This window comes from Gopherus evgoodei, chromosome 10, assembly GCF_007399415.2.
Source record: "Gopherus evgoodei ecotype Sinaloan lineage chromosome 10, rGopEvg1_v1.p, whole genome shotgun sequence".
In the NCBI taxonomy this organism is placed as follows: Eukaryota; Metazoa; Chordata; order Testudines; family Testudinidae; genus Gopherus; species Gopherus evgoodei.
This window is the reverse complement of record NC_044331.1, coordinates 86,193,450-86,218,179: the sequence shown is the minus strand read 5'-3', so window position 1 is coordinate 86,218,179 and position 24,730 is coordinate 86,193,450. Positions and strand designations below refer to the sequence as shown.

The window sequence follows — 24,730 nt, the reverse complement described above, 5'->3', positions numbered from 1 at the left end:
GACTACAATTAAACTTGGATTGAAGTATTGTTTGAAAAACAGCCAAAAGTGTTTGATTTACGATTAATTATTTCCCCTGAAGCCAGAAATTGGTCATTACAAAATCCAATACCAATAGTTTCACTTTTTTCCTGATTTAAGTCTACAGTGGTTTCTGTGGTAATACTTACATTTTACAAATTTAAAAACTTACTGTGTTTTTAAAAGATTTGTAAAACTTCTGGGTCTCATTTAAAACAGTTTAAAGAATCCCAATGAAAATCAGTCTAAGTCTCTACTTAAGTCATCCCTTGGGTCCGTGTATGTAGCTCCAAATGATCGATACACTTAGATGAAGAATGTTTGTACACCTTTAGGTCAGGAAATTGGGCCTTCCGTAAAACAGTAATAACTGACTCAAGAAAGATAAATTGCCCCTTGTATGAAAAGCCACTTCAATTTTTTGTCTGCCTTGATCTAGGGTACCCTCATTCTCTTCTGCTATAACCTACCCATGCTCATGATTTAAAATCTAGGGCTGTAATACTGTTTCATCTATTGATAAAGTAGCTTACAAAGAGTCTGACCTGACTGTCCTGTCTACCTCTTGCTAGTGTAGCTAACCTTATTCTAAGTTACCAGATTTCAATACAAAAAGAAACCAGATTTTAGTAAAGGGAAACTCCTGGGGCTTTAGGAAAAGAATCTGATAGTACAGTAGAGCCTCAGAGTTACAAACTGACCAGTCAACCACACTCCTCATTTGCCTCAATCAGGCATCAGCAGAGACAAAAAGCAAAGCAAAGCAAGACAGTACATTACTGTGTTAAATGTAAACTATTATAAAGGGAAAGTTTAAAAAAAGATTTGATAGGTAAAGATACTGTCCTTGTGCTTGTTTCATTTAAATTAAGATGGATAAAAGTAGCATTTTCCATCTGCATAATAAAGTTTCAAAGCTGTATTAAGTCAATGTTCAGTTGTAAACTTTTGAAAGAACCATTATGTTTTGTTCAGAGTTATGTACGTTTCAGTTAGGAACAACCTCCATTCCCAATGTTTTCTTAACTCTGAGGTTCTACTGCACATGCACCTAAGTGAATGTCTCAGATGTTCGAGAAATATGAAATTAATAAGGGTAAGAGCAAGAACAGAAGATTAGTTGACAGGTCTGCTACAGCAGCTTGCAAAATTATTTACCAGATATTTGCCTAATAATTTATTATTTTTTTTTGCTGAAGTGAGAGACAATAGCTCTGTGAGGTATCAGAGAAAGTGCAAAATGTTAATGATCCAAACTCTTCCCCAAAATAATTTTTGCTACTACAAGGGACAATGTAAACCAGGGTGCAGATAATCACACCAAAAAAAGGAAAGTTATTATACAATAAAGTATTCCAGTGAAAATGCCACTCTCTAAAAGTGGTCCCTTTTCATATATATCCTCCAAGTTGTTTCAATTTTCTCAGTTTCTTACTCATGTTTTGCTTCTGCAATCCTTAAGGATCTCAGGTAGTTTATGAAAATCAAATCTTCTGCCTTCTTTTGTTTAACAGAAGACAACACACAAAAATGCAGATTTTGGAATGATATAATAATTAAAAATATATATTGATAAGGCATTAAAAGCCATTTATTCCAATGCTGAATTTACTCTGTAGAACCCAGCAGGAAAATAGGAAGCTTTAAAGGCCACAATTCCATGAGCCATGGAACCTGAAGAACATGGGTCGTGTCAAGCTGCTTAAACACAGTGACTTTTCCAGCAAAGGAAATGCTTTAGTGTGCATATTAAGAAAAACCAACCGCTATGATTAGATACACAAGATTATCTGTTACTATTTAGGGGAAATTTAGGCATTAACTTGAGGCTGATAAAACATGGATGTCTACAAAAAAAAGTATAAAAAGTATAAATATTTCCCCCTACAGAATAATTATATTTTAGTAAATTCAGTTAGGTCAACATCTTAAAAAAAGACAAAAACACATCAATGTGGTATTGTGGAGGGGCCAGCAGCTTCCTGTGCAGACCGCATCCAAGTGGCAAAATGCTTTACAAACTCTTTCAAGCATTAGATGCATGACAAAACATTTAGCCCACGCATAACCTGCTTTCTAGAAATGGTTTTACAAATTGCTTATGCCAAACCTATCAATGTACAATAAATCTTAAAAAATATAGGTAGACCCAAGACGCTTGAGAAACTGGTTTTCACGTGGAGGATTATACATTTTCCTGGTAGAGGATATGGTATATGTAAAAATTCTGAAGTTATTTAATGAAACAGTTTAAAATGCTTTTAGAATTCCAGATCGTCTTGGACAATCCGGTTTAAACTCCCATCCACTGCTCCACCTAGAGCTACGCAAGCCAATGAAGCTTCAAGAATCGAGAGTTTAACTTTTCTACAATCAATTTAGTTACATCTGTTTCAAAGAGTCATGCTACTGATTTTGTTTAAAACACAATGAACTAAAAAGCTCCAGTCTTGTGTGTTAACATTTACCACAGGCCTGTCCTAATGCAGCTGTGTGAAAATGTTTTCAGGCAGCATTCTTAGAAACATCATAAAGAACTGCATAGTTGAAACAATGTAGAGAGATGGACTGTAAACATCATGAAAATTCAAAGCAATTAATTCAGATTTTTAACTGGGGTGAGCTGTGTTTGCTCTTATGGTAACTTTAAACTCATTCACCGGGATCAGAATCTAACACTATCCAGCCATGTAGCTACACAGACTCCAGCTCTTAAAATACCCAACAAAATCCAAGAGGAGCTTGACGCTTGTAGGCATTTCTAAAATGTACAACATTTGATTAGCAACAAACATTTCAAAAGAGACAAGATGTTCAGCTGTGACAATTTAAGAAATTTTGATTTTCCTTTCAAACATTTGGCTAAGACTGGAGCTTAACTTTTGCAGGAGGAAGTTATTTTGACAGCAGAAACATCAGAGATGACTCAGACAAAAGACATTTTTTCCAAGTTTAGTATTCCCTTTGACTATTAAAATAAGCCGTCAACCCAGTCAGTATTTTACACCTATTCTTTATGGGAATCTTTTGTCTGGGGTGTAACTTTTTACAAGGTAGTTTCACATGATCTTCTACTCCATTCTTACCTAATAGAAAATGTGTCACTGAGCCATAAGGAATGTGCAGTATAAGATAGTAAACCAGGGTTGTCATTGATTCCAAAACCAACTATGTAGGCCCAAATATTTGCATTTATGGGCTGTAATATATATGTAGCACCAAATACAGTGTCCTTTAACTGTTTGCAATTATTAATACCCAAATCATTTCAAACTGATCAACATTGGAACACCCAGCACCAGATGTAAGTGCTACATGTCTCAGAGGAAAATATGACTGCATGATTGTTTCTTTCTATGTGACCAATATAATTCAGCCTATGAGAGAGTACAACCATGCACTAGAACCAAGATTAACACATCTCTCACATCATCTCTTCCCATTCAATAATCTTGTGATGTTTTCAGCCAGCAAATTCAGTCTATACCAGCTTATAGGCATAAATGGTTCAATCCAGATCAATAGAAAATTATCTAAAGCAGATTTCTTCCTCTCACAGCCAAGCCTCTTCAATGTGATAATTCACTGCATCTTGGAATAAAAGAAATATTCTTCAGTGTTCAATATGGTCTTCACATCCTGGAACCTCGCTCTTGCAAAATCTGAAAGAGACAGTTAAAAATTACACACATGAAAATTTCCCAATATCAGACCTAAAGCCAGGGGGGCAGAGAGTAAAAGAAATCACTGTATTTCAATCAGGTGATAAAGCCCGAAGGGCTGGCTTAGGTACTTTCCTGAAGCTGATGCCTTAATATAGAAAAACAGAGAACAAGCTATACATCACTTACTACATTTCATTAACACACCTGTACAATAGCTCACCATTAGTGTATTTGAGTCACACTAATAAGAGGAAAGAGACTATTTAATATTGTAAGGGGGCAGTAAGAGTAGAGATCAATCAGACAAATGAGTGCAATTGGTCATCGATAAAGTTCACAGCACACAGACCAAACACAGAGCTCCTAAAAGTCACAAGAAGGTAAAGAGGGAGCTGCAGGGATAGTAGGTGTATGGGCTAGGCCAGTTTCTCTGATCCTAGCAGCAAGGCTGCCTAGTTTGTGCGTTACCAGGGAAAATGGAGAATTGCCTTTTTCAAACTTGGGATTTTTTAAATTATACTTGCTTTAGTAACATCACCTGTGCGCTCCCTTGTTTGATGTACGACCTGTGTCACTTAGAGTAGCAACGAAATGTGCATAAGTAGCACAAGACGTGCCAAGGAAACCTTGGCAGGGACACAATTATAGTGTGAAAAAACAAGTAGTGTTTGAAGGTCAGGAGTATAAAAGCTTGCATGGGCTAGATCAACTCCTATACAGAGTAGGCTGATGCCTTAACAGTACAGTATCTGCCCTGACCTCTTAAAGCAGTCCTTCTCAGTGTCAGTTATATGGTAAAAACAAACAGTCAGATTCTTGACTCCATGGGCAGGGCTACCCAGAGGATTCAGGGAGCCTGGAGCAAAGCAATTTCGGGGACCTCTTCCATAAAAAAAGTTGCAATATTATAGAATACTATATTCTTGTGGGGGCCCCTACGGGGCCCAGGACAAATTGCCCCACTTGCCCTCCCCTCTGGGTGGCCCTGCCCATGGGATTATTTGTACGCTACTAATACGTGAAAGCTATTAGTTTGATGTGCTAAGTTAATGTTTTAGATATATCTTCATGTTTGATCAATAGTATTTAATAGATTTTTATGCAATATATTGGCTTGCATAATTTCTCCTGCATCTGTGAAGAGTCACAGTCTATATGCAAACCTTTCTTTTGGTGGGATGGGACACTTTGTGGAGTTCACTTTTCCACATATTATCCTGCCCAATACTGTTATGTTTTGTGAAACAGAAGACAGACAATTAGGAGATACGGTGTTTTTTGAAGCATATTGGTTAAATTTTATAAGGAAGTGAGTTCAATTCAGTGGATAGAGATGTTCAGAATCACACTTTCACAGGATTCATGTGCCCCATCCCATTGCAACTGAATGACCTTATGTTTGTCAGAGGAGATTACACTGAATTGGAGACCTCCTCTGCCCTTCGGACACCATTATATAACCAGCCTATAACCCAGATAAAGTGGCCCAAGCTTGTGCACATGAACCCTAAATGCATAACAACTCCCTACCATTTTGTAGCACGCATCTCAAAAGACAGAAATCCTGTTTGAACGATTCTACTCTCTTGCAGTGAAGAGTTAGAAGAGCCTCTCCTGGTGTAGGGGGAGGGGATGTACTCATTTTGCCAAGAAAAGCCCATTTGCTACAATATTCACTGCAGAAATCACATTCTGAAAATTGGTACTCAAACTCAATTCTCTTCAGAAAATATTTTAAAGTATTTGCCTCTGAAGTATCCAGGGTCTTTTCTTGGCATCTGCTCACCACTTATCCTCTGCTCCCTCTGGTGGTTTTGGCTTTCCTGTTGCCACCCTCTTCACTTCAACCCCATAGTATGGGCTCTAAATTCTTGTATGATGGTATCCAAGCACCTTAGATTAGTGTCTCAGGTTACTAGCCTCAGTTTTTTCATGTAATAGGTGATTAGTAATGATGAGCTCAGTTATGATGGTGATTAGCACCACAGGGAAGCCTGCAAATAAACTAAGGAGGAAGTCCTGATGATAGTCCGACAAACTAAGCAAAGCTTTAAAATGTGCCAGTGACAAGTACAGAGCACTATTTGCTGGTAAGTGAAATTAGCACCACCTGACACTTTGCTCTTTTGGCCTGTGGCTGCCTTCATGGGGCTGAAAAGACTTTCTGATCCAATCACGAGGAGAAGGTACATGACAGACCAGGCACATTCCCCGGCAGAGGCAGCCACTGGTGTGATGCAGTTCCTTCTCTGGTACTTGCAGTGGAACAGAATGTTTAAACCATGAACATCTTACACTGATACTCAGTAGAACCTTCCCTCCTAAAGAATTTCACAGGCCTTTATAATACATATACAAACACCTGTCCCTCCATACTTGCAGGGTAGAACAAGGCACTGCTTAATAGGGCACAGAAGCGCCGTACTAATGAATATACCAAAAAACTTGATGTTTAAACTTACAGATGAATTTCATATTGCAAGGAATTAACTTTTCTAGTTTCAAAGCCAGCCAACAATGGATAAGCCTTTCACATCAATTACAGCCAATTAGGATATAGTCTTTCCTGATGTATATAATACTTTGGGATCTTCAAGGACTACAATTACTGAGACCCCTCAGTTGTATGATTTCTCCTAAAAAAGGTAACTTCAGAGCAGAGTGCTCTCTAGCACTACAGTGGAGATCTTGGTTAAGGAATGATTTAGGGTCCGTCTATGCTGCAATTAAAAGCCCGTATCTGGCTTGTGCCAGCTGACTCAGGCTAAGGGGCTGTTTAATTGTGATGTACCTGTTTGGGCTGTAGCCCGGGCTCTAGGACTCTGCGAGGAGCCTGAATGTCTACATCACAATTAAGCAGCCCCTTAGCCCAAGCCCACACCAGCTTACACTGACATACCCTTGGAGGGAAAAGTGCCATCTACTGACTCACCAACAGTACTTCCTGCAGCACCTGGATTTTACTTTGTGGTTGGACGGTTCCTGTTCATGCTGTATACTGTTCCTGCTTAGGTTTGACAGCAGATGAGATCACAGCTAGTATTACTATGAAGTTCCCATGAAAGGTTTTCTAGATGGAGTATGAAAAGTTTCAAAGTATGTATTGAAAACATACATATTTCAGCATTAAGAAAATTTACCACCTGTGCTTCTAGTTAATTAAAAGCATTCTAAGAAACTGCATGGCAAACATAAGTGTATTCAGTGAGTAAAAGTCAGGCCTTGAAAATTTACTTGACAACTGCTAGTAAAGGGATTTGCCATGGTGAAAAATACATGTGCTAGTATGCCTGCTGCAACTTAAAGTTAGAGGAACAATTAAGTACTATAATTTCAATATTATCAATCAACATTTATTATATATATATTGCAACAGCACCCGTGTATGGTGTTTTCCAAAACACAGAAGAGGGCACTCCTTACTCTGAACAGAATACAATCAAGTTAACTATCAAACTTTAAAAGCATGCATCTTACTACTAGGACTGGTCAACTGGCAGGAAAAAAACATTGGCTATGTTATTTAATACATTCCACCATATGATAATCACCAAGCAGAATGTGACCACCATGACTGAATACCACAAAGAAAACGATCAGTTGAATAAGTTATTCGATGAACCCCAGTAGGTTAGATGACACACAGTCAATCCACCTAAAGATGTGCTGCTGAACTGATTAACTAATTGAGTTTAACATCCCACATTTAGGTAAACTTGCATATGCAGACACTCGTATGAGATTCAACATGGCTCATCTCAGTTTAGCTTGCACCTGTAGAGTCCTAGAGTTCAGACAAGAAGGGAGCACCGGCTGGTCTAGTCAGACCACCGACAGCACCGAGCTCTTGCACACTAAACCCAAACTCAGATGTATGTATTACATCCCACAGGAAACTAAGCTATTATGATGGGCCACAGGGAGATAATAGGAGTGAGTTGCATGTCACTTGTAACTTTAGCACAACATTTAATTCTGTCTAAAGCAGATCACAATCAACAGCACACGGATACTCCCTCACCCTTTTCTTGCCTTTGGTTAGGCATTTTCCTACATGGCTTCACTTCACTTTCTCTTTCCTGTAACAGATCATGGTCATGTTTCTCAAGCTATCTTCAAAGTGTTTCCTCTACACCTTCCCTCATTCTCCATCTCCTAACCTCTCTTTCTCTTCACTGTGAGCTCTACCTCCTGCCCTGTACATTTTGGTTTCTTTTCTTCCATATACCCCACAAATATGTCTCTCTCTCATATTTTATGTGCACACACTGTACTTCTCTTTCCCAGCTTATCCCATCAACTTCCCACTCTTTCCCTATGTCATTCATTTGCCCTACCACCCCCTCACAAAAAGCTATGGACATTTTTCAAGGTGGCCATTACCCAGAGAATTAATTCCACAGACCTATATGAGAGAAGGGGGAGAGGGGGAACTGTCCATAGCAACAACCTGGTGAGAAAGCAACTGCTTCTCCCATGCCAATCTGTTTGGCTAGAGGAAGGTGTTCGGATAAAGGTGCTATCCCCTGGACTCTGCTCATGGGCTTTATTTTCATACTAGCTTCTGGCTATTAGCTGCCGATACATTTGAATGCCTCCTCTCCCTAACCATGGCAGGGAAGTAAAATATATTTGGTTCTTATTTTCATTGCTGTCCACAGGATTCTGAACAGGAGTAAGAACTGACAGATGCTGGTCACTATTCACTGTGCCACGTAGGGAAACTCTGAGCTGCCTGCTTGTAGAGTCCCTGAGTTTATACTCATGTGATCTATGGAAGTTTCTTAATGACCATAAGGACAAATCAGTTAATTTAAAAAAAATGAAAGCTTAGATTTTGCACAAGTAGGCAACCTTCCCCATGCATGCTTTTCAAACATTTTATTACCGAATGATAAATTTATCTTTTCCAACCCATATGCAAGCAGCACTGAAGTATTTGTAAAAAGGCTGCCTTTCCAAAGGTACAGGTAAGAAAGGATTTGGAGTATGATCCTATAAGATGCTGAATACCAGCAGATTCCAGTGACTTCACCTGAGCTTTTCAGTATTGGAGTCCTGATGAGCAGCAAGTAACAGATATAAGCAACAGCAGATTTAAAATAGAAATGATTGTCAACAAAAACACTAATTATTCTCCATGCACTGCTTCAAGCATTGTCAGGTCACTCCTTGGTAAATCATCATCATAATTTGAATTTCAATAGCACTGTCCATTTAGGTATCTCAAAGCACTTTACACTCAGTAAATTAGGACTTGGCCTCTCCCCAGTGAGGTTTTTTCCAATTTAGACCTGTGGAAACTGGAGCACAGAAGTTAAGTGACTTGTGTATATTCATACAGAGGGTCTGAGGCAGAGTGGAGAAAAGAATGCAGACCTGCAGTCTCCCTATATTGTGCTTTAATAGGACCATCCTTAGCTAACATACCTCAGATGGACAAGACTCTTAATATGTTGCCAAATCAGACATTTACCACAGATTTTATTAGCTGACATTATACACAAAATGCATGACAAGAGAAAAAATAGGCCATGTAACAAAAATACAGAACCATTTCGGTCTAAAAATGTTTCCCACTAGAATCTGTATAAAGCATTTCCCCTCTCTCAGAATAGCTTTAAAAGGAAAAGACATAAGAACCAGTACAGGTCTTGTCATGTCATCACCATCTGTGCAACAGATCATACTATAAAGTCTATTACCATTTCTACCATTGTGATTTTCACCTGACACTAGGAATAAAGGCAACTATGACTATAGAACAAATACACCACTAGGACTAGCCAGAGCAAGGTACTGGTGAGGGGTAGGTGGCAGATGGGGCAGAGGAAAGCGTGTGGGTGAAGTCCAAGGGCAGCTAATGCTCACCATGACATTTACACTTAATCTGAGTCATTCATATCGTAATCCGTCTCTTCATCCTCGCTCTGAATGGCATGCAGCAAGTGTAAAGAAAGGGAGGGAAAAGAAAAGATTGCAAGTGAGTCAGAGCCAATGCAAAGTACAATCCACTTACACTTGAGGTATGTGAGGCTATTTTACTTTAACCCAATTCTTCATAAGGCAATAAGATCCCGGACAATTTAAAAGCAGGAGCATTATAAATAGCAGGAAAATTAGTTTTCTCCACTGTCCCAGGTATCAGCAGATTACTGCTAATGGTTCCATTCAGTTCAGCATTCACTTGACACAATGAAAGGGAACACTATGTAATGAGACAGCTGATGCTACATATGGTACCTGAAACTTGTGAAATCTGCAACTGGCTCCATGTGTCTGTGGACTCTTAACACCTGGAAACTTAGTTTTGGAGGCAGACATCAGGAGGCACATTGGGTCACCCCCTACTAATAGAGCACCTCAAGAAAGGGGCAGGGAAACCAAGTGGATTTGGGAATGGAGAGCTCAGAGAAACACAAGCTGCCCCACAAGTGCTCTGCTTACCAATCAACGCCACTGAAACAGTTTAAGTAATTGGCACAAATGGGTTAGTTTACTCCTCCCAGCTACATTAAAACATTACACGTCCTTTCCAGGTATCAATAATAAGACTCAGAGAAAGGCAAGGGCTGAGTGGCATTGCTTCCTCAAACCCCACAAGAGATCCAAATTTTGGGCAAACTGGTAGGTATACTGTTTAGGTTGAGCCTATGCAGTGGTGATGTAGCTATGTTCATCCCAGGATACTAGAGAGACAAGATGGGTGAGGTAATATCTTTAATGGACCTACTTCTGTTGGTGAAAGACACAAGCTTTCGAGTTTACATAGAGCTCTTCTTCAGGTTGTGACTGTTATTGTTCTACTGAACTTGGGCCATTTTAAGTTTTACTTAAAACAGAAGTTGAAGAGTTTAGTAAACTACAATTAGAATCTGCAGAAGCCAGAATCAAAATGAGCTTGAACAGAAGTCCAAATCAGCAGCGAAATGGCAAAAAATGAATAAACAGTTCAGAAAGGAATCTAAATACTTTACATAACACTCATGCCCACAGTCCTTGGAAGCCTGACCAAGGTAAGGCTATTATCCTTACTAATTCCCCATGATGTAGTCCAAGTCTTGGGCCATGTACATTCAGCGTAGGCCTTATTTTGGGAAGCTTCCTGTATGGACTTTGCAAACACAAGGAAGAGAGGTTAGTTGCATTTGAGGGGTGTTCTGAAACAGATGGCCTTTCAGAATGCTCAGAGAGTTGTTTCTTCCAAAGTAGGAAATAATTACCAAAGCAGGGTACATGCTAAGTTCAGTTCATGAGAAATATCTCATAACGTAAGATTCAAGAGTCAGTGTACATACTTATCACTGTGTAATGCTGTCTCATAGAGGAACACATTTTAAGTTATTTTACTGCTGAAATTCACATGACAGCAAAATCTTCACTTACCACACTTCACTGCCATTGCTTGAAGTTCACCAGCGTATTGCTCAGTATTACTAGCATGTCACTTTGGAGAAAGTCAATAATGTAGAATACATGTCACTGGGGAAACTTTTAGTACCTTTGGAAAAACTACTTTCAAGTTTTAGTTGCTATTGTTTCTTGTTTTATCTTATTTAGGCAAATTGTGTCCTCCATGAACAGAATACTAAAGAATAAAAAAAAAAACACTACCAGAAAAAGAAAGAAAAATTAGAAGAGCCTGATCAGCTGGGGCTGCTCCCAACATGTTTTTTTCTGGTTTGTAAACCCACCACTATTAATAAAGATTCTGGTAATCTGGTGGGTAATAGACTCATAGACTCTAGGACTGGAAGGGACCTCGAGAGGTCATTGAGTCCAGTCCCCTGCCCTCATGGCAGGACCAAATACTGTCTAGACCATCCCTAACAATTAATGCAGAATTAAATACAATGGCCCTTTCATATCTGTACTGTTTTTTTTAGATGTCATGACACAAGGGTTCTTGTGCTTTCCCCTTCACAGCAGCATGGATCAGAGCCACCTAAACATCTGTCAGTATGTAATTCTGGGTGACCGTCATTATCATTTCAATGGAATAACAAGTTGTTGAAGATTAAATCAGATACAGTTTAACAGATTATGAATTTGAGGCTAAACTGGCTTGAAAAATCCATCTGTCAAGAGGACAGACCCCAAGAAACAGTTCTGAATCAACATTCTAGTACCTTCCAACCCAAAAGGATTAAAAAAACGAAACCAAAATAAAAAACCCCACAACCCTCCCACCCCCAAATACTCTGTTAACAGTACGTATATTAAAAGGAAACTTCAAAAAGCTCCCCACTTGCACCTGTCCACAGTCCCTGCCCCACTACTCACATCCTGTTCCCTGACATGCCCTTTAGTTTAGAACACCCTGTCCAACAGCTGCACCAACAGGCAAGTTTATGTAGTTATGATTCCAATAAATTCTTTCTCCAAACTTATTACTGCATTTTGATGCTAGCCCAAGTCTGGTAAAGACAATTCTCCCATCCCAAACCCCCACTGGCCAATGCACAGTTGAACAAAACTCTGCTAATTTCTAGGGATTTTTTCACTCACTTTCCTTTCAAAATGACTTTACTTGGTAGCAGAGAGAGCTTCCAACTGTGTATTTTCAGCCAAGCAACAGGACTATGCTTGCTCGTGGTTTTTACTTAACTCTTACTGTTCTAATCTCATGCTACTTCCCACTGTTCTCATTCTTTCTAGCACACCATTTCCTTCTGTGCATCAAGATTCTGGATGAGCATTTGAGACACAGCAGCGTTCTTCAGAAGTCCTCTACCAAGCCTGTGAATTTCACTGCAGAGAGTATAAATGCTGGCATCTCTCAAATGTCTGAATGACCAAGAGCTGCCCTGTACCTGTTCTGGACTAGTCCCTCCTCTTTAGACCCCAACACTGTTTGGTTTGGTATTCTACACATTTTCTATTAGCCTAGCATCCGGTCAAACTCTAGGTCCTTCTGAAGCAGAGTCACTGAAGTCCCTTGTAAAGATTTGCATTATGGTCAGTAATTCCAGTTTTTGCTTTATTATTTTTATCTTGGTAGTGCACATATCCCAGCCCTGAAGAGCTTACAAACTAAAACAAGTAAATGATGAACAGTGAGAGATAAGGATGCAATTAAAATATACACACACACTGCTTAAATACCACACCAACATATAACTTATCAGCTTTTCCGTTTCTTTCAGGCAGCATGAGGTCAGTGGGCTTACACATGCATTCAGGGAGAGTGATCCATATGTAGGATTTTACAGTTTTACATGTTCACTTTTTAGTTTTGGCGATATTAACTTCTTATAGGGTTTAAAATCAGTTTATCTGAATTGTGATAAAATATATTTCAGCAGAAATTAGCCATTTCACTAGCAATGAAACAAAAAAAGTTTTAAAATATTCAAAAGTTTTATGAAATAAGTCTTATTACTTGTACCTTACATACCCACTGTGGGTATCCACACACAAAAATGCTGCTTTCCAAACTGCTGCTGTCCCCAACCAAGAAATGAGCTATGAACAGCACGAAAAGCAGTAGTAAGCCAGAAGCAGACAGTAGTTTACAATAAACAATGTGAGCAGGATATATCTGCCTTGGCAGTTCCAGATCAGTCTTAGGGGTCTTTTTTCAGTGTTTATTTTTTAAAGCTGACTCTTGAAAAGTTGTGCTAAGTTTTACTTTGCTGTTTTCAATTTAAACCAGTAAAAATGATAAATGAGTGGCAAACTTTTTTGTATAAAGATGACTAGTTTTACTACTAACCAATTATTAGTGTTTCCAACTCCCCACCAACCATGGTGTAAAATGTACAGTGCACACTGAGGGGAGGAACAGTGCAACTCATTTTCCATTTGGTCAGGGCCAACTATGAGTCAGTCATGTCACACACTGTCTTCCCTAGTTATTATCCCTGAAAGTCAACAGATCACACAAGCAAGATCTCATGCCTATAACGTCTCTGTCAATTCGGTCACACAGAAGAGTGAGATTTAGACGGAACCCTGAAAACTGCAAGCTAGCACAATACATTGCAAGTCCCTTGACTTGATCTAATGGGAAGACTTTTATAGCTTATTGCATATGACAATACTTTTCAGACAGAATATGTCATTCACATTCCTGGTTGCGAAAATTCTGTATCCTGACTCAGATAAGCACGGAAAACATCTATAATCTGTGCTGGTGGCAGAATCAAAGTCTATCTACTGTCTGATAACCCAAATATGCATATTCTCAAAAGGAGGCAGTCACTAAGAAGTCAGATAAGAGCATGGGAGTCATGGAGAATAATAAGTAGCACATTTAAAGTTCTTGTTTTGTAATGTGTGAGAGTCATACTGAGAATTAGAGTTACTTTAATTGGTACAGTTTATATTCTCATGCACAATGAAAGGGAACCATTACTGACCTTGAGGAGAGATGGCAAGCAGATTACACACTATGCTCAACCTTCTTTTGAATAATAGCTGAGTCTAATTGCTTTGACTGATATCTTTCATTTCCTCACTCCCATCCCCAGCATCTTACCTTTGCTTTTTCACTGGGCTCGCTGGTTGTGCCATAGGGGGTATTATGCAGCTCCTTCGAGACAACACACAGAAATTCAGCCTGATCTTCATTTCCATAGTTATAGGAAGAACCAATACTGACCAACTGAAAGAGGAGAGAAAGGCTTAGGGGCATATTTCTGCACAAAACAACTGGTATCAATTTTCCTCAACTTTGGCTTTAACACTCCACAAGGTGTTGGCTGTATTTTGAGCAAGAGCTCCCAAATGAATGCAAATAGATGCCAACTTCTGATATCAGGGTTAATGTAGCTGTTCCACTTAAAGGTCTATGTGGCCACGTCTACACTACAACATAAAATCGAAATTATTAAAACTGGTTTTATAAAACGGGTTTTATAAAATCGATTTTACGCGTCCACACTACGGCACATTAATTCGATGGTGTGCGTCCATGGCCCTAGGCTACCATCGATTTCCGGAGCGGTGCACTCCGGGTAGCTCAGTAAAAGAATGAGACCAATAACTTCGATTTCGTCCACACTAACCCTAAATCGATATAGTAATATCGATTTTAGGGTTACTCCTCTCGTTGGGGAGGAGTACAGAAATCGATTTTAAGAGCCCTTAAAATCGATTTAAAGTGCCTTGTAGTGTGGACGGGTACAGTGTTAAATCGATTTAACGCTGCAGTGTGGACCAGGCCTGAGTCTACTAGTGTAAGGGTGGTACTGCTAATAGTACCCTGAGTGCTTAGGCAAAATCTTACAGGGGCAATCAGTGGGGAGAAGCCGCCTGCTCCCACTGCATGTCAGACACCTGAACCCTCCCCTCTTTCCTCGAAAAGTTTTTTTTAAAAACAATCTGCATGTGGCATGATAGTACGGGTGGGATTTAGACAAGCAAGGAACCGCATGCAGAGAGCTCTCTGCCCTGAAGAGACACCTGCTATTTTACTCACAGAATGACCCTATGCTTCTATTTGGAATTTATAGAGGTATTTAGAGCAGGAGGCAAAAGTTAGCATTTGACTGAAAAAACAAGATAAACCGAACGGTGGGACTCAAGGACCAACTTTCCAAATTCAAATGTATTGTTACAGGGAAGTTGGTTAAGGCAGCATTACAAGTGAAAGTTATATGCTTGAAATGAAATGTTGCTTATTTATAAACTGCTAGAAGCCTTAAAACTGAACGAGGACAATTTATCTCAAAGTGCAGTCTGCTCTGATGGTGCCAGTTGCATAGTCCAGAAAAACATATCTAAGGTCAAAGATTTACTCAGCAAGCCTTAACCAGCTGCTGAATCAAATCAGATGCAGGAATTTTTTTTTGCAAAGTACATTTCTAAATTACAGATAATGGACATGTAGCTGTTATGGAGCTACTGCTGATAAAAATAAGACCAGCAAAACTGTCTGGTGCATAGATCCTCTATATCAGGGGTGGGCAAACTTTTTAGCCCAAGGGGCCACATCTGTTATGGAAATTGTATGGCAGGCCATGAATACTCATGAAATTGGGGGTTGGGAGGGGATGAGAGCTCTAGCTGGGGGTGTGGGCTCTGGGGTGGGGCCACAAATGAGGAGCTCAGGGTGTGGGAGGGGACTGCGCCCTGGGGCAGGGGATTGGGGTGTGGGCTCTGGCTGGGCATGTGGACTCTGGGGTGGTGCTGGGAGTGAGGAGTGGGGGTGCAGGAGGGTGTTCCAGGCTCAGACCGAAGGGTTTGGAGGGTGGGAGGGGGATCAGGGCTGGGGCAGGGGAGAGGGTCAAGGGTGCAGGCTCCGGGCAGTGCTCACCTCAAGCAGCTCCCAGAAGCAGTGGCATGGCCAGGCGGCTCTGCGCACTGCCCCATCCACAGGTGCTACCCCTGCAACTCCCATTGGCTGCAGTCCCCAGCCAATGGGAGCTGTGGGGGCCGCGTTTGGAGCCCCCTGGCTGCCCCTATGCATAGGAGCCAGAGTGGGGAACATTCCTTTTCCAATTCCAATACATCTTTTTTGAGATGAGGCAACACAGTATTCAAGATGTGGATGTACCATGGATTTATATAGAGTCAGTATGATATTTTCGGTCTTATTATCTATCCCTTTCCTAATGAATCCCAACATTTAGTTAAAGCAGCAAAGAATCCTGTGGCACCTTATAGACTAACAGACGTTTTGGAGCATGAGCTTTCGTGGGTGAATACCCACTTCCTCAGTTGCATCTGAGGAAGTGGGTATTCAGCCACAAAAGCTCATGCTCCAAAACGTCTGTTAGTCTATAAGGTGCCACAGGATTCTTTGCTGCTTTTACAGATCCAGACTAACACGGCTACCCTCTGATACTTAACATTTAGTTAGCTATTTTGACTGCCGCTGCACATTGAGGGCATGTTTTCAGAGAACTATCCACTGACTTCAAATTTTGCCTCCTCACCGTTTACACCTTTTCCCAGATAATTTATGAATATGTTGAACAGTTCTGGTCCCAGTACAGACCCCTGGGAGAGACCACTATTTACCTCTCTCCATTCTGAAAGCTGACCATTTATTCCTACCTTTTGTTTCCTATCTTTTAAACCAGCTACTGATTCATGAGAGGACATCCCATGACAGATTACTTTGCTTAAGAGCCTTTGGTGAGGACCATGTCAAAGGCTTTCTGAAAATCTAAGTATGAATTCTAGTAGATTGGTGAGGCATGATTTCCCTTTACGAAAACCACGTTGATGCTTCCACAACAAAGCATGTTCATCTCTCTGATAATTTTGTTCTTTACTATAGTTTCAGCCAATCTGCCTGGTATTGAAGTTAGGCTTAATGGCCTGTGATTGCCAGGATCACTTCTAGAGTCTTTTTAGGTTAACAGTTAATAGTTCTGCAATTTAACATTTGAGTTCCTTCAGAACTCCTGGGTGAATACCATCCAATCTTGGTGACTTATTACTGTTTACTTTCTCAATTTATTCCAAAACCTCCTTAAACACCTAAATCTGGGACAGTTCCTCAGATCTGTCACCTAAAAAGAATGGCTTAAGTTTGGGAATCTCCTTCACATCCTTAGCCGTGAAGACCAATTCAAAGAATTAATTTAGTTTCTCCACAATGGCCTTATCGTCCTGGAATCCTCCTTTAGCATCTCGATTGTCTAGTGGCCCCACTGGTTGCTTAGCAGGCTTCCTGCTTCTGATGTGCTTATTTTTTTGCTTTTACTTTTTGAGTCTTTGGCTAACTGTTCTTCAGTTTCTTTTTTGGCCTTCCTAATTATATTTTTACACTTCACTTGCTAGAGTTTATGTTTCTTTTTGTTTTCCTCAATAGGATTTAACTTCCACTTTGTAAGGATGCCTTTTTGCATCTACCTGTTTCTTACTTTGCTGTTCAGCCATACTGGCACTTTTTTGGTCCTCTTACTATATTTTTTAATTTGGGTATACATTTAAATTGAGCCTCTATTATGGTGTGTTTAAAAATTTTCCATGCAGCTTGCAGAGATTTCACTTTTGGCACAGTACCTTTTAATTTCTGTTTACCTAATGCCCTCATTTTTATGTAGATCTCCTTTATGAAATTAAATGTTACCATGGTGGACTGCTTTGGTGTTTTTTCCCTTCACAGGGATGTTAAATTTGATTACTTTATGGTTACTATTACCAAGCGATTCAGCTATATTCACTTCTTGGACCAGATCCTATGTGCCACTTAGGACTAAATGAAGAATTGCCTTTCCTCTTGTGGGTTCCAGGACTAGCTGTTCTAAGAAGTAGTCATTTAAGGTGTCAAGAAACTTTATCTCTGCATCCCGTCCTGAGGTAACATGTACCCAGTCAATATGGGGATAGTTGAAATCCCCCATTATTTTTGAGTTTTTTATTTTACAGCCTCTCCAAAGGTACATTAGAAGGTCCTTTCCCATCTAGTGTGCATCCATTGAGAATTTTCAACATATCTCCCTTCACCGTTCAAGCACCAGAGAAGCTGCAGCAATCTCAAGAACAATGAAAGCATCAGTATAGAGCAGGTAGGAAACTGCGACATAGACAAAACAGTAGTCTAATATCTATGCCCTCCACCTGGTTGTAATTATTGTCAAAACACTAATGAGAAATGGCTTTCCCAGTTTTTGATCTCTCCTCCTAATCCCTGCCTTTCTGCATTTCTCCCCTCTGGAAATACAAGGGAGAGAAAAGTGGCATAGGAATGAAAAATATCCCCCACCCCCCAAAAAAAAATCCCAGGAAAAAAATTAACAATTTTTATTAATTCAAAAAATTTCACTGAAAATACACAGCATTTTCCACCTAGTTCTATAGTGCATTTTCTACACTAATATAATAATTGCTGGAGTGCCCCCGATACTGGGCTACACTAGCACTACACTGAACCAATGCAGCTATGTTTTCCAGCATCGTTAAAATGCACTTGTGCAGATCACAAAGCACTGCACAATCTGGAGTGTTTGCTTGAGAGAGATCCTGGAGTGGAAAAGTACAGGTCAAGATTGAGGTGCATCAGCAGTAATATGTGGAGAGCCCAAAACAGTAACAGTGGGAACCAGGTACAAGGTCAGAATTGAGATGTGATGGCAGAACATATCAAGCCGGAGCAGAAAGGTAATATTACAGCACTGCTAAAACCACTACTAGAATGCTGTGCCCAGTTCTGGTATCTACACTTAAAAAGGATGTTGAAAAATTGGAGTTCAGAAAAAAGCTATAAGAACGATTTAAATTCTGCAAAAAATGTGTTCCAATGACAAAGGAGTTCAGTCTATTTAGTTTTTAAACAGAGATGACTTGACCAGGCTTCATTAAGCACCTGCTTGGAGAGAAGAGATCTAACAGGAAAAGAAAAACACAAGATCCCCAATGGCGAGAAGCTGAAGTTGGCTGAAGTCAAAATGGAAATAATTTGCAAATGTTTAACCAGAGATGATTATTATTTACATTGCAGTAGTATATGGGAGCCCCTGTCACAGAGCAGGGCTCCACTGGCCTGGGCTCTGTACATACAAATCACAGACAGTCCATGCCTCAAGGAGCTTAACACTGAAGTATACGACAAAGGTCAACAAACAGATACAAGAAACAGATGGGGCGAGAACAAGCTAACAATGAAACAAAACTGTTCAGCATGGAAAGCAGTAGTCAGAGCATATCAGATGCTTAATCATTGTCAATTTTCTTGTAGGCATCCCTGTAGAGCAGAGTTAAAGAGAGAATTTAAAGATAACAACGAGATAGCTTTGAGAATGTTTATGGGGAGCTTTTCCCATTCCTGAAGGAGACAGGGAGAAAGTACAAAGGTGCTCGTCTGAAAATTTTAACAAATGTCTGATGAAGACCAGTCCTGCTGAGGGAGGAAAGGTGGAGACAGATGTCCAATAATACATAAACGATGATAGGCAGGACCTTAAAAGCAAAGATGAATAGTTTTTTTTTGATTAACCACTGGCCAGGATGTAGGAAATTTCCATCACAGTGCCTTTAAATCAAGGTTGGATGTGTCTCAAAGATCTGCTGTTGAGCTACAGCTTGTTGTTGGACTTGATACAGGAATCCTCATCAGTGAGTGAAATTTTATGGTCTGTTTTATCAGGAGGTCAGACTAGATGATGATATTGCTCTTCTCTGGCCGTAAAATCTATGAATATGAATGTATGAAACTGTGTAATGAGATACCCCTAGACAGCGTTATCAGTCCTTCACTTTCATAAGCCACATTATTTTCAAGATAAACAAATGCCCTTCCAATCTGAATGCCTAATTCAGAAATCCAAATGGATTTTAAGAGCTAGTCTACAGTTTTTGTACCGCTACATAATTTTAGAAACTGACATAGTAAATTTACAGCTATAAACTGTACTGATAGATGTACCTTTACATTGGTATATCTAGGTCTGTTCACACAGGGGATTGTATTGCTTTAATTATATTGGTTTCTACACAGCTATTGTTGTAGTGTACAAAAACCACGTCCAAACAACTCCTTAAGAAAGTAAAAGAACCAAACTGATTAGGATTTGGACCTCTGATTAACAGTGGGATAGTAAGCACATTAGTTTGAAGTTTCTGATGATGTTAACATTTAAACTCTCAGAAGTCAATGTAAAGATGAACAGGAAGTTCACACCTCTCCCTTTTGGCCTTCATTACAAATAATAAAGTATTCTAGGATGCATTTCATCAGACCCTGGTGACTTGCAGGCATCTAACTTTTCTAAGTGATTTTTTACTTGCTCTTTTTTAATTTTCTCTTCTAAACCTACCCTCTTCCCGTAAGCATTCACTATATTACACATTCCTTCAGACTTTTCAGTGAAGACAGAAACAAAGAAGTCATACCTGGCTACTACATCTACCAGTAGTGGAGCAATGTAACTCAATCCCAGAGTGAGAGCTGTATGCTTAAAGAAACAACTTTCTTGGTGACTGGTCTACAGCTCTGGGAATTCACTTTTGGAAGAGATCCAGATGACTACAAATCTTAGTGCTATTTAAATAAATGTAAAACCTACTTTAACTCAGCCTCCCCTCAATAACAGTCATATTTTAAAAAAAAAAAAATGAGCCCTAAAAGCAGTAGGAAGGTGAGAGAGGACATTTTGTGTTCACTCTTTGCAAGGTATTCATTTCACCAGTTTAGTGGCCGTGGTGAAAAAAATCTAAGTAAACTTGCACAGATGACTTCTCATGATTCAGTTCTCCAGTTCAAGTGATAAGGATCCTCTCTGCAGCCCAGATACTGATGATATACCTGCTAGATTTCACTTAATCCATGTGACAATTTAATAAGTTCCCTGGACATTCTTCTTTGTAGGAAGTTGGTTTCTGGTTTCTTGCAGAAAGAGTCTTTTCTCTGTGAAGGAGAAGAGGATATTACAGCATCCACTTTACCTCTCCATTCTTTGAGACTACAGCTTGTTGTTGGACTTGATACAGGAATCCTCATCAGTGAGTGAAATTTTATGGTCTGTTTTATCAGGAGGTCAGACTAGATGATGATATTGCTCTTCTCTGGCCGTAAAATCTATGAATATGAATGTATGAAACTGTGTAATGAGATACCCCTAGACAGCGTTATCAGTCCTTCACTTTCATAAGCCATATTATTTTCAAGATAAACAAATGCCCTTCCAATCTGAATGCCTAATTCAGAAATCCAAATGGATTTTAAGAGCTAGTCTACAGTTTTTGTACCGCTACATAATTTTAGAAACTGACATAGTAAATTTACAGCTATAAACTGTACTGATAGGCATTTGATACGGTCTCGCATGATATTCTTATAGATAAACTAGGAAAGTACAATTTAGATGGGGCTACTATAAGGTGGGTGCATAACTGGCTGGACAACCGTACTCAGAGAGTAGTTATTAATGGCTCCCAATCCTGCTGGAAAGGTATAACAAATGGGGTTTCGCAGGGGTCTGTTTTCGGACCGGCTCTGTTCAATATCTTCATCAATGATTTAGATGTTGGCATAGAAAGTACGCTTATTAAGTTTGCAGACGATACCAAACTGGGAGGGATTGCAACTGCTTTGGAGGACAGGGTCAAAATTCAAAATGATCTGGACAAATTGGAGAAATGGTCTGAGGTAAACGGGATGAAGTTCAATAAAGATAAATGCAAAGTGCTCCACTTAGGAAGGAACAATCAGTTTCACACATACAGAATGGGAAGAGACTGTCTAGGAAGGAGTATGGCAGAAAGAGATCTAGGGGTCATAGTAGACCACAAGCTTAATATGAGTCAACAGTGTGATACTGTTGCAAAAAAAGCAAACGTGATTCTGGGATGCATTAACAGGTGTGTTGTAAACAAGACACGAGAAGTCATTCTTCCGCTTTACTCTGCGCTGGTTAGGCCTCAACTGGAGTATTGTGTCCAGTTCTGGGCACCGCATTTCAAGAAAGATGTGGAGAAATTGGAGAGGGTCCGGAGAAGAGCAACAAGAATGATTAAAGGTCTTGAGAACATGACCTATGAAGGAAGGCTGAAGGAATTGGGTTTGTTTAGTTTGGAAAAGAGAAGACTGAGAGGGGACATGATAGCAGTTTTCAGGTATCTAAAAGGGTGTCATCAGGAGGAGGGAGAAAACTTGTTCACCTTAGCCTCCAATGATAGAACAAGAAGCAATGGGCTTAAACTGCAGCAAGGGAGATTTAGGTTGGACATTAGGAAAAAGTTCCTAACTGTCAGGGTAGTTAAACACTGGAATAGATTGCCTAGGGAAGTTGTGGAATATCCATCTTTGAAGATATTTAAGAGTAGATTAGATAAATGTCTACTAGGGATGGTCTAGACAGTATTTGGTCCTGCCATGAGGGCAGGGGACTGGACTCGATGACCTCTCAAGGTCCCTTCCAGTCCTAGAGTCTATGAGTCTATGAGTCCTGCAGGGTGAGGCATTTCCTCAGAGAAAGGTCACATTGCAGCCTTTAAAATGTGTTATTGAATCTAAAGTGCACTACAGAAAGTTACTTGTAGACTGTGCAAATTAAGCTTATTTGTCCTAAGGAGAACAAGAACAGAAAACAGTCATGGAGTTTCTCAATTCTTTTTTGTACTACTGTTTTATTGGGCGCTAACAGTGTGCTTAGTATAAACACAGAAGCAGTTCAGATTTCAAAGCAAGGAACAGACTCACACCTTATCTGGTATTTTGATGCCCTGAACTGTTCCTACCATGTACAGTACTAATAATTTTTAGCAGATTAACTAGGTAGATTGTTTTAATGCTTATGAAAAGCGCCATATGAGAGTTCTGGTTTCTAAAACTGTCATTTTACCCTTAGAAGTTAACACCGCCAAGGCAGTTGCATTAAAAGGTTCCCCCATATTGTTCCCTCAAGTGTGTCTCAGCCCTGTTCTGGAAGAGCCATCTGTAGGGCACAAGAAACATCTAATCCCTTTCACCAGAAGCCTTTGTACCATGCTCATCACTAGTATAAACTCATAAGAGTTGTGTGATGCAGATATCTACATATACAATAATTGGATTGAGATGACTGAAGAACTAGAACATTAATTTTCAGGTACAAATTGGCAGGCAGATGTCAGTATGAACTCCATTCCCAATCTCTTGAGCAATTCACTCCTCAATATTATCATTAAATTTATTTAAGGCATATATACAGAAAACAGTTTCTAATACATAAAACTTTAAAATTTCTTATCATGAACGTGATTCAGCAGTTTATATCAAGACAAACCAATGAAGTCCTCTGTTTATCTTGTTACCTGTTCAAATTTCCAGCCATCAGACATGGTGGAGACCATTTGGGTGAGCTCCTCCTCCTGACACTGCAGCACCCTGTACACGTGTTTGACTGGCACCTTAAGGAAGAAACATCAGACAATCAGTACAGCATGGAGTACTCAACAGTGTGTACTATCGCTGGGATTTCCTTATTCCTTTAAGATGAGATTAAGCAGCACTGAAAACCAGAGGATCTGTGGGGGCTGTCATGTTTTCTCTGTAGCTGCTCTTTGCCGACAGCAGAGAGCTCTCCTGCTGGCAAAATAAAACCATTCCCAACAAGCAGTGGTAGCTTTGTCGGTGAGAGAACATCTCCCACTGACAAAGCACTGTCCACACGGGCATTTGTCGGTAACATGTTTGTTGGTCATGGGGCGTATTTTTTCACACCCCTGGCCAACAAAAGATTTACCAACAGAAGTGCAGCGTAGATGTGGCCTCACTTTAAAATGTACTTGCTTCTCTTGGAAAGTCACTAGGACATGGTTCATAACAAAGGCTTCTTCTTTTAATGGAAAGCAGATTGTTTTACATTAGATGAGAATGCTGTGGTCATTGTGCTTATCCAGTCCCACCCCGGATAAGAATTTAAACAGTAATTCTTTCATAGTTAGAGGGTCTCCATCACTTCATATGTACAGGATTTAAATTCAAAAGCAGAGAGAATGGAGGTCACCAGGCACTGCAGGGCAATAGCGTTTAGTTTTCTGTTCTTAGCCAGCAGAGCTGAAGCCATTATGCAGACAGCCAGAGTCTCAAATCTTATTAGGGAAATGGTGAGTGAAAAAAGCACCCACTCAACATCAGCAGGGGTGTGAATGATGGACATTAACAAGAACCAGTCTCACCTCTTATGTCAGAATTAGGAATGTGTGTTAGGAAACGGCCTCACCTGTGAGATTTTGCTGTCTCTCTCTCTTATTTTGTCCTTTACCAATTTTATTAGTGATGTGATGTTGTAGAATTCAGCTTCTTCCAGTACACCTGATAGGAGAAGAAACAATTATGCTTGAACAGACAGTGTAAACAAAGACTGCACGCCAAGGATTCCTAGCCAGTTTCTGGGAGGCTCCTTCACTGCATGGGAAACAGCCTGCCTCCTGAGCAGCTGCTTCAACAAAATGAATGGGTCTGACTTCCTTCATTCACCTGTAATTCACAGTTTAATTCATTCTGAAGAACTGTCCTAGAAACAAACCCAGAAAAACTTTACAAGGCCATTTCAGGGAACTTATTCTAGGCTCAAAGAGCAAACACGATTAATGAAGTGTTTTCAAAGCGATACACACACTCTTAGAAATGGCCCAATAAAAAAAGTTGAGTTTCTAATAGAGTA

At 39.9% G+C, this 24,730-nt stretch overlaps 1 protein-coding gene across 2 annotated transcripts in view; it reads right to left on the bottom strand.

Moving 5' to 3' along the window:
• Positions 1–992: 992 nt before the first annotated feature.
• KCTD5 (potassium channel tetramerization domain containing 5) overlaps positions 993–24,730 on the bottom strand; it is a 36,769-nt gene continuing 13,031 nt past the window's right edge. The window contains exons 3-7 of one of the 2 annotated variants that reach the window (XM_030577886.1): positions 24,287–24,378; positions 23,376–23,471; positions 14,167–14,292; positions 9,558–9,616; positions 993–3,683 (exon numbers count right to left, since the gene is read on the bottom strand). In XM_030577886.1, the coding sequence (XP_030433746.1) occupies positions 9,572–9,616; positions 14,167–14,292; positions 23,376–23,471; positions 24,287–24,378 (359 nt within the window). In that variant the 3' untranslated portion in view covers positions 993–3,683; positions 9,558–9,571. The remainder of the gene's footprint in view (positions 3,684–9,557; positions 9,617–14,166; positions 14,293–23,375; positions 23,472–24,286; positions 24,379–24,730) is intronic. The other variant, XM_030577887.1, reaches the window with a different exon arrangement.